At 36.5% G+C, this 11,100-nt stretch overlaps 1 protein-coding gene across 3 annotated transcripts in view; it reads left to right on the forward strand.

Annotated features, from left to right (window-relative positions):
- The window catches only part of SLC30A6 (solute carrier family 30 member 6), a 388,867-nt gene extending 379,730 nt beyond the window's left edge, over nt 1-9,137 (forward strand). For all 3 annotated transcript variants that reach the window (XM_069072155.1, XM_069072157.1, XM_069072156.1), the window contains one exon: nt 5,839-9,137. In XM_069072155.1, the coding sequence (XP_068928256.1) occupies nt 5,839-6,333 (495 nt within the window). In that variant the 3' untranslated portion in view covers nt 6,334-9,137. The remainder of the gene's footprint in view (nt 1-5,838) is intronic.
- Nucleotides 9,138-11,100: the final 1,963 nt, after the last annotated feature.

Consider the following 11,100-nt stretch of genomic DNA (forward strand, 5'->3'; position numbering starts at 1 on the left):
GAATTACCAAAATGTAACACAGTGACACACATGAGCACATACTGTTGGAAAAATGATGCTAATAGAGTTATTTGACACGGTTGCCACAAACCTTCAATTTTAAAAAACAAAACAAAACACAATTATCTCTAAGGTACAGTAAAGTGAAGTTCAATAAAACTAGGTATGTGTATACTCAGTTTTTCTGGGTAGATTATTGTTGTTTATAATTCTAGCTCTTTTGCCTTCTGAAATATCACATTCCAACCCCTCCGTTCCTTTAAAATGGAAGCCAGCTAAATCTTATATGATCTTGACTGTGGCTTCATGCTATTTGAATGGTGTCTTTCTGGCTGCTTGAAGTATTTTCTCTTTGACCTTGGAGCTCTGGAATTTGACTATAATATTCCTGGGAGTTTTCATTTTAGGATCTCTTTCAGGAGGTGACTGGTGGATTGTTTGGATTTCTAGTTTACAATCTGGATTTAAACTGCTGGGGCAGTTTTCCATGATAATTTCTTGAAATATGGTGTGTAGGCTCTTTGATCATGGCTTTCAGGAAGTCAATAATTCTTGAATTCTCTGTCCTCAATCTATATTTTGGGTCATTTTTTTTTCTAATGAGATATTTAACATTTTCTTCTATTTTTTCTTGATTTTGAACTTTATATTAAAGTTAGGCTGTTTCCCCATGGGAAGATTGGGGAGGAGCAGTACTGTTTCAGCCTTCTGGCTATTTTAAGAGCTTGTTCTTGGGCTCAGAAGTTGTCGGTGTTTCCAGGGTGGTGTGATTGTGGGAGAAGTATGGTCACTGCTCTCTTGGTCTGCACTCTGATCTTTATCTTGGAAGGAACCCTGATCTCTTGGGGTTGCAGTTGATACTGCTCCTCAGGGATCCTGCTCCCTTGGGACTGGAAATGATACTATTCCACAGGGACCCTGATGCCTTGGGACTGAAAGTGATGCTGTTCCTTGGAGTCCCTGATCCCTGGTGACCAAAAATGTTACTTTTCCACAGAGCTCCTGCTTCCTCTTGACCAAAAGTATACCTCTTCCCTTGAACCATGACCCAGAAGTGAGTATAGGCAGTAGATTTGCCAGTGTCTGGTACTGCGTCCAGTGTTAGCACAGGAGTCCCCTGTAATCTCTTTCTGCCCAGTTGCCAGGTCCCGTTACTACCTCTGACCTTGAGAGCTCCTGAAGCTGCTGCTGCTTCTGTCGCCACCGTCTAGTCCCACCACTGGTATTTTATCCACATGGGCTTCAAGCCAGCCTCCACCCCCATGTCACAGATCTCTCCTTCCGACCTCCTAAGTTATCTTAGACTGGAAAAATGTCTCATCCTGACCTTTTGTTGATTCTGCCAGTCTATTTTCAGTTGGAGGCATTATTTTAAAGTTTTTTGAAGGCACATGTTAGGAAACTTCTTGGCTCTACACCTGGAAGTCTTGTAGTTATTTCTTGACACTAAATTAACCCTGAATTGGTTAATTAATCACATAGCAGAATTTTGAGAATTTCTAAATATGTAGCTGCATTGTAATTCATTTATAAAGGTTCCTTTTATCAGAGCTAACAGAGTACTCAGTTAACCAACTGTTAAGATCCTACTATGCGCTTTATATATGCCAGAGAAATACAGTGATTCCTTCCAGAACACAGACCAGAATTAACCAGAAATTAAGCCAAAATAAAGAAGGCCTTTGGACAGTCAAAATGAATGTTACTAAGACTTTTTGCTAAAGCTTATGTACTATTTTCACCTGAGAGCTATCAGAAACTATTTGGTTACTTTTATTAGTCAATGACCAAGTTTTTTTTTTTTTAAGTGCTATTTGCCAGATACTGTGCTAAGTACCGAGAGTACAAAAAAGAAGCCAAAAATACTATCTCTTCCCTTAAGGAATTTGCGTTCTAATGGGAGAAACAGCGTGCAAACAACTGTCTATATATACAGTCTAAATGAAAAGTCATTTCAAAGGGACGGCCCTAGAAAGAGAGAGGGTCAGAGAAGGCTTCTTGCAGAAGGTAAAAGTTGAACTGGGGCTTAAAGGAAGCAAGGAGGCTTGCAAGAGTAGAGGAGAAAGAACATTTGAGGCATGGAAGACTGTCAGTGAAAAGGCATATGTATGGGAAATGGAATGTTATGTATGTGGAACAGAAAGAATGCCAGTGTTGCAAGATAATCAAGTACATGAATAGAAGTAAAGTATAAAAAAACTGGTAGGAAAGGAAAGATAGTAAGGGCCAGCTTTTGAAGGTCATTATAAGGCAAATAAAGGATTTTGTATTTGATCCTAGAGGTAGTAGGGAGCAACTGGAGTTTATCAAGTGTGTGCAGGAAGGACAGGGTGGTAAGATATGATTAAAATTGTACTTTATGGATATCGCTTTGGTAGCTTAATGGAGAATGGCTTGGAATGAGAAGAGGTTTTTTTTGTTTGTTTCTTGGAGGGGGGAAGGCAGGGCAATTGGGGTTAAGTGATTTGCCCAAGGTCACACAGCTAATAAATGTGTCAAGTGTCTGAGGCAATATTTGAACTCAGGTCCTCCTGATTCCAGGGCCGGTGCTCTATTCACTGCACCACCTAGCCATCCCATGAGAAGAGGAAGGGAGACCAATCAGAAAGCTATTGTGATAATTGAGGCATAAATAAGGTGATGGAAGGGTGCCACACAGGGTGGCAGTTGTGTGAGTGTAAAGAAGGGAACATATGTGACAGATGTTGTAAAAGTAAAAACAACAAGATTTGGTAGAAGTTTAGATATGTAGGGTGAATGTGAGAGAGGAGTCAGTAATGACCCTGAGTTTACAAATCTAAGAGACTAGGAAGGTAGTGTTATCCTTGACAGTGATAAGGAAGTTAAGTGAGGGGTAGAGGGATAGAAGAAAGATAGTAAGTTCTGTTTTGTACATGTTGAGTTTAAGATACCCATGGGACATTCAGTTTAAGATATCCAAAAGGCAATTGATAATGTGGGACTAGAGCTCAAGACAGAAATTAGGGCTGGGCAAATAGATCTAAGAATCATCTGCCTAAAGCTGATAATTGAAACCACAAGAGTGATGAGATCACCAAGTGAGATAGTATGGAGAAGATCCTTATGGAGAAGAGAAGAATGCCTGCGGTAGAGGCAGGGGGGCACTCACAATTATTGGACATGAACTAGAAGAAGATCCAGTAAAGGAGACTGTCATGCAGGTAGGAATAAAAAGCAGCATCACCAAAACCTACAGAAAAGAGTATCAAGGAAAAGAGGATAATCAGCAATGTCAGAGGCTTTAGAGAAATCAAGAAGGATGAGAATTGAGAAAAAGCTGGGAGATTTGACAATTAAGAGATCATTGGTAACTTGGGAGAGAGTAGTTTCAGTTGAACATCAGAAACCAAATTGAAGAGGGTTCAGAACCAAGTGAGAATAAGATTTTGAATATGTAGTTCCAGTAATCTTTGTTTTCTAGTTTCTAAGCCCCCAGCAGATAAGAAGCTCCAGAAGTGGTAAAAGAGTTGCCACAAATAGGCATTCTCATAGCAACAAGAAGCAGCAGTTATTAGCCTGATGGCAGAAGAAGAGACAAGGGACACAGAAACTATAAAAATCAGACATAAAAACTCAGAATGTAACAGCCTGAAGCCATGTAGTTATAATAGGGACCCTCAGCTCTATATACCTCAATAGTTTTTGAGAACATTTCTCTATAACAAGATAAGGCAATCACTGATAGTATAGTATATTCTGCTTAAGAATATAAGCTATTGCATGATACATTATAAATCAGTATCTTTCCAAAACGGTTTTAATAGTTTTAGTATTTGAAAGGAAACCCTTAACTGAAAAACTTGGGTTTCCAAAGTGATTTATTCTCAAGAGTTCTAGGTTTTTATTATGTAAAACATGATTCTCACATCCCCAGAGAGCCTTTTTTTTTTTTTTTAAATAACTGTTTGAAGGACCTAGGGATAATTCTAAAGAAGAGAAAATTTAGGGTTACATGCTTACTGTCTCTGAATATTTTAAGGGTTGTTAGTAAAAGTATTAGATTTGGTGAAGAGGGCAGAAATAGGATCAACAGAGAGATTTAATTATATTTCAGTTCAATATAAGGAGCAATGAAACCTGTCTAAAAATGTAATGAGCTTTCTTGGGAATTGGCAAGTTTAAAGTGGAAAATAATCACTTCATGGGGATGCTTCAGTTAGAGATTGGACTAAATAAGTGACCCAATTAAAATGGCCCTTTGAACTCTGAAGCTTATGTGATTCTATGAGTTTATAATATAGTTGAGGAAATAAGGCACATGAAATAGTAAAGAAAAAATTATATTTAGGGGTGGCTAGATGGCACAGTGAATAGAGCACTGGCCTGGGAGTCAGGAGGACCTGAGTTCAAATCCGACCTCAGACACAACACAAAAAACTAGCCATGTGACACCTTGGGCAAGTCACTTAACCCCAATTGCCCCTCCAAAAAGCAAAAAAAAAAATTTATATTTAACAACATTATGTACTGTCATAATACAAATTTTGTAGCATAAAAAAGGGACCATATATGTTTTATTCATTTATTCATATATGTTAATTCAAAAGAATTAGAGATGGGAGAGATCATTATTGACTTTTCTGTACCTTGGCTCTAAGGAGGAAGTGGACCTTGAAGGATGAATAAAATACAGATAACAGAGAGTAAAGCATTCTGAGAAAGAGGATAGTATTTTGAGTCAGGAAAATAGCATAAGGAATGAAACTAAGGAAACAATGAACATGTGTTGAGAACAAAAAAAGAATTGTGGACTGACTAGAACAAACTGTTTATGTTGGAGAATAAAAAAGATGATTGAACTTGGCTAGGTTATTGAGAGCCTGGAAAATCTGGATGGAGGTGTTTTGACTTGGCAGTAGGAAGTCATTGTAGGTCCTTAAAAAGAAATAACCTTCTGTGTTTTTAGCAGTATTAGTCTTTTAGTTATATGTAGGATGAAGTGAAGTGGCAAGAAAGGTGACTAAAGAATGGACTGTTGTGGAAACCTGTGGGTCACTTGATGATGAAGAACCATATTATGGTGGTAGTGAGAAGAAAAGAGAATTCAGCGAACAAACATTATGAAATTCTTTGTGTTTCAAAGATACTGTTCAAAATGTAGGAATGAATTCTTTCCCTCAAGGAACTCACAATCTATTCAGGTAAGTCAGATGCACAAAAATAACGGCAACACAAATTAGAATATGACTGATTGAATTAAAATGTGATAGATGAAACAAATTTTATGGGAGTTTTAGAAGGGACAGATTTTGAACACTTCCTAAAACAGTTGACAAGACTTAGTGACTAATTAGATGTGGGAAGTCAAAGGCAACTATATGGTATAAACTACATAAAAACAGTCAAGTAAAATTGAGGCAATTTAGCCAGCCTCTGTGTCTCAAATACTGACTATACAATTGACTAAAGAATTTCTGATACCATTCTGTTCTGTCTAACTCTTCAGTTAATATTGGAAAATGATCTTGAACCCCTTTTTGGTTTTAGATGCCCCATGACTGAACTAGCCAGGAAACTAAGGTTATTTTGTGTGCCATTTGATTCATTATTACCATTTTTCTCTTCTGTAGAACTGACTTTATTCAGAAATATCTGCATGCCCTCTCCTAATTACTGCCTGTACTTTTATTTACCATGCAAAAATGGTTTTATAAACTTTTTCCATAAATAGTCTCTCATTATGAGGTGTTAAGAAATTATGCCTTCCCTTTTGTTTAAGAAAATGTCACAACCAAATTATAAATGAAGTCTTTCTTTCTCACCAACATCTTGCTTTGTCTTAAGCAGACTCTTTACTGTGTGCTTCCTCTCTTTTAGGCTGGATCAGTGCATGTTAGAATTCGAAGAGATGCAAATGAGCAAATGGTTCTTGCTCATGTGACCAACCGTCTCTACACTTTGGTGTCAACCCTGACTGTTCAGATTTTCAAAGATGATTGGATGAGGCCTGCTTTAATATCAGGACCTGTTGCAGCCAATATGCTAAACCTTCCAGATCATCATATAATTCCAATGCCACCTTTAAAGGGTGATGAATTGAACCCTCTGACATCAACTCCAGCTAAACCCAGTACTGCACCTCCAGAATTTTCTTTTAATACACCGGGGAAAAATATGACCCCAGTTATTCTTCTAAATACACAAACCAGGCCTTATGGTTTGGGCATTAATCGCGGATCCACACCATACAGCAATATGTTCAGTCAAGGATTTGGAGCACCAGGAATGGGAGCAACTCAAGGATTCAGGACTGGTTTTACAACTATACCAAGCAAATATGGAACTAACATTAGAGGGCAACCCAGACCATAAGAAACTGTCATTTGAGCTTATTTATTCTTATTAATAAGGGTATCAACTTTTTGACCTCTGGTCTCTTTAGCTATCCAGAAATGTCGACATCTGATCATTCATTCTGAATATTAGGAATTGATGATCTAATCCCCATTTCATGAAGCCTATAAAACTATATTTTCATAAAATGCATTTCAGCTCATGAAATTCTCCTGAATTTCATGAGCTTAAATGGATTTGCTATATAGAAATTGTGTTCCTCTAAATTCAGATTTTGCTTCTCTTTCATTTTTTGAAATTGATTGCAGTATGATATCGTATTAGCTTTATGAGGAATCACTTCAGAGTGGCAACATTTCATTTTCTTAGTAAAAAGATGTTTTTTTCAGTTGAGTTTATGAATCTGTTTCCTGAGTAATGGTAAGAATTTCAGGAATGAGAAGAAATTACCATTATAAAAGTAAAGGTCTCTACTACAGCTTTTCCAAAGTCAATTATATTTTATTTGGGGCCACACTAGCTTTTGGAAGTTATTGTGTTACAAAGTAAAATCAAATTTTCCTTTTACTTGAAGTTTTCTATACATGTTTTACTGACCAAGATTTTAAAATGTTGTGACTAGATTTTTATCATGGTTTTTATTGTTGTTTAAATTTAGCTATCAGTAAGAATTTTCACTAATTTTTCTTCAATTTAAAATGAACCGTGCTTCTCTTCATTACACTTTTGGTTAACTTTTTAACAAATTATTCATCAATGTGCAATGAACAAATTTCTGTTCTATGATTACTCCAGTAAGGAATTTATGGTGGAAACAGCCATAATTATACAACTTGTATAATTTATGACCCTTCTACTAGTTCATTATTCTGTACTTCATGAACATAGTTGTATTGGCCATATCATACTTGCAAATTAACATAAATATTTTGTTTTTACACTGTGTGATGTCACAAAAACAAAATGGACTTTAAATTGTTACACAATATTACATCTCCTGAGGGCAGAATTGTACTTTATTGTCCTGCTTTATCAGGAATGATGAAATAGTAATGGTGGCAATATTTTTTGAAATGACATAGGACATTTTATCTATTTTGAATGTTTTCCATGTGTATATTATGTGGGCTTTCCAGTATAGCTAGTGCTGCTTTGTATAAAGCATAGTAAGTAATACCCAAATGTTCTCTTAAACGTAGTCAACTTTATATGACCTCTATGACCACTGTTTTTAAAAAGGTATTTAATGGGTGAATGAAGTTAAACTTACCCATTTGCCAGGGATTTTCCAGTAGTTATGATTTCCACTTGGTGCTGCTTTTAAGGATGCATGACCTCAACATTTTAACATCCATCCACAGAAGATTCTCATTGAATTCAAAATGTTCATGAAGACCATCCCCCTTTCAACAAAGTATCAAACCTCTCCCTGTCACTGAGGGCTTATGATTTATGGAGGCTTGGAGCAAGTATGAATGAAGAAGCTGTTTTGAAGTGCTTTGAAAGATCTTTTTTGCCTCAGAATGAGGTCTAGTCTGCCAATTATCTAGAGGAAGACAACTCCGTGGAGTAGAGTTGTATCATCCAGTGGAAATATGTAGCCACATCCTAATAATTTACTTGGTGAGAAGTCGTCTATCTTCTGCATTTATAGTGTCATGTAGACAGTTGGAGGTGTAGGAAAAAATCTAACCAAAATTGTATATTTCTCCTGAAGAGATTGAGACTAAAATAAGGTAAGGCAGCTTTCCTTCTCTCTGGTTTTATGCTGTACCACACCTATGGCAGTGCCTATTAAAAGGCTATCACTACATGAAGGGCTTACCACCAGTGACCAACCAAATGTGCTGTGAATGTCTTCATAAAGACCAGAAGAACTTCCCTATCTTGAGAGGTGATAAAAGGTATGTTTTCCATGTGGTTTCTTTCATCCCCTGCATACAACCTCTACTTCTATGAGAGTAATGGTATTTGGGTGCTGATCTTGAGTCTGTGTGAAGCCTTCTTCCACAGCCATTCAAAGGTGGCCACCTATACAAGTGTCCCACCAAAGGTGCTTTAATTACTGTTTACACTAGTTGAGAATGGTTATTCAAAGTTGCCTGTGGGATGTGAAAGTAGAAGTGGCTCTGCCTGCTGGTGTTTCATTCATGCTGCCATCTGCTTTGGGTGATAACCAGTCTATTATGCATTTTGTTTCAAAAAGCATATTTTCCAGACTATCCCACAAGAAAAACAAAAGTTTTGCTAGCAAATGGCCTGTAAGTAACAACATTGATGTTACCATAGTGCCAACTGTAGGTATCTAGGCATGAAGTTTGAAAGGATAAGTACTTGTCATCTAATTTGAGTTTAATGAAAATTTCTTTAAAAATGTGATCAGCAGGCATTGAACTGAGCAGCAAACACATGTATATCAGTGCCTCCTTGCTGAATAAAGAATGTTGAGCGCACACTTTTTTATTGCAGTGACTACCTCAACATAATGGCCAGCTTTTAACCTATACTGACACCAAAGCCATTAACTTGAGCTACCATGGGAATGGGAGGTAGACAGTTAGTGCTAAGTGAATAATTGTTTGTTTTTGTTTTTTCCTGGACAACATGGAGGTAAGACTAGATATTTGAAATACCATCATATTTTCCTTTTAGGTCCACTTAATGTTTTGTAGGGTGGTGATGTTAAAATGATTTCGGGAGTATGTTTTTGACTCCTGTAGAATGAAAACATGGATCTCTTTTTGTTTGTTTTTTTTCCCTTTTCTAATGACTGAAGTCTATGATTGGTGATTAAAAAGGCATAGCAGTTCATTGATAGAAAATCTAGATTTCATGCCTCTGATTGACAGTATTCTGGCTGATCTATGAGCAGCTGCTGATTTTCTACAAGAGTAAAGGATACTGATCTATCTATAGTAAAAGAAAGTATATTTTTAGTATTGTGTTATTTGAATTAAGCTATTAGAGTTAAGAATGTTTGGGTGCATTTACTCTGATTTTAAGTAATTATTGCATTCATTTTTATATATTTCATTACATCATTTGTGCAACTGATGTTTTAAAGAAACTAACATGTATAGGGCACTATGCTACGTATTGAAACTGATACAAAGATAAGTCAGCTGTCAATTCAGTTTGATCCAACTAACATTATTAAGTACTTAATACATACAAGAAGACACTGTTAGTTGCTGGAATTATAAAGACAAAAAGAAAACAGACCCTGCCTTCATAGAGCTTATATTCTGATAAAAGATATAATAGGTACAAATAATAGTTAAAGTATTTCCATTTCAGTGACTCCTACCTGTTCCCCATTGACCGACTTCATATTTAATTCAGATTCAACTGGTAAACATAGGACAGCTAAAAGGGTAGTGAGCATTCCAGGGATCAAAGTGGAAGAGAGAGAGAACAACTTTTTTGTTTTATATAAACTTAAGAGATAACTGTAGAAACTATATTACATACTCAAGAGTGATCCAGTATTTCAGGACTTAGAATTGAGCTTTTAAGCAGCTGTGTGTTTAGACTTTTTAAACAGTTATTTGTTTAAATTTGTTAGCTTGAATAACATTGAGATCATCATCATCATCATCAAATTGCCATCTATTTAACCTGATTTCTTACAAATAAATTAGCTTGTGTAATACATGATCAAATTTTCTGACCAACTGGGTTGGGAAGCAATTTTTCTTTGCTACTGAAGTAAAAAAAAAATTTCTTGAGATTCACTAATATTCCCCTAAAGCAACCATCCATTACTATTCACACAATTCCCTGCTAAATCCAACTGCTGGAAGTTTTCCAGAAGTTTCTTCTCAAAGAATGATCCTAAGAATAGAAATATTGATAGTGTTAGTCTGAAATGAGCTTTAGTCACTTCACAGCCACATTTTCTGAATTTTCATTGCACATAGAAAGAATCGTTGACCGGGTTGTTTATAAATGTCATGTTTACACACATTGAGTATCAGAAAACAATGTATTTTATCTTGGAGGTTACAGGGAGCCACATGATTTTATTGACTAAAAGGAGACATAGTCAGACTTGTACTTTAGGAAGATTATTTTTATAGCTAAGTGGAGAATGGACTTGAGTGAGGAGACACGTGAGGTAGGGAGAATAAGTCTGTTGCAGTAATGGAGGTATGAAGTAATGAGGGTTTGCACTAGGATGGTGACAATGTCAGAGGAGAGGAGAGAGATACAAGAGATATAACCATGGGAGAAATAACAAGACTCAGCATCTGATTGGCTGTTGGGGGGAGGTGTATGAGAGTGAGTGAGGACTCAGTCATAATAGAGAAGCTAGAAAGTGGTGAAAGTGTATAGGGGTAGAAGAGATAATGAATTCAGTTCTGGACATGTTGAATTTAAGATGCCTATGGGACATCTGTTTTGAGATGTGCAATAGGCAAGTTTAAAATGTGATATTGTAGGAAAGAAGTTAGGGGGAGATAGATCTGAAAATCATATGCATAAAAATAATTGAATCCATGAGAGCTGATGAAATTATGAAATGAAAGGCTATAGAGAGAGAAGAGGGCCTAGGAAAGAGCCTTGAGGATACCCACTATTAGTGGGCCAAGATCAAGATTCGGCAAGGAGGCTGAGAAGGAATTGTCATAATGGTGGGAGGAGAATCAGAAGAGAACATTGTCATGAAAACCCAAAAAGAAGAGAATATCAAGTGTTATAAGCTAAGATTGGACTGCCAGTAAAACAAAAATGCCAAAGTTATGAAAAGAATGATACCTAAATTAATTTACAGATTTAGTGCTA

Source organism: Petaurus breviceps, unplaced genomic scaffold (genome assembly GCF_028583685.1).
Source record: "Petaurus breviceps papuanus isolate PSGF00001 unplaced genomic scaffold, PetGlider_PUasm1.0 90845, whole genome shotgun sequence".
Classification (NCBI taxonomy): Eukaryota; Metazoa; Chordata; class Mammalia; order Diprotodontia; family Petauridae; genus Petaurus; species Petaurus breviceps.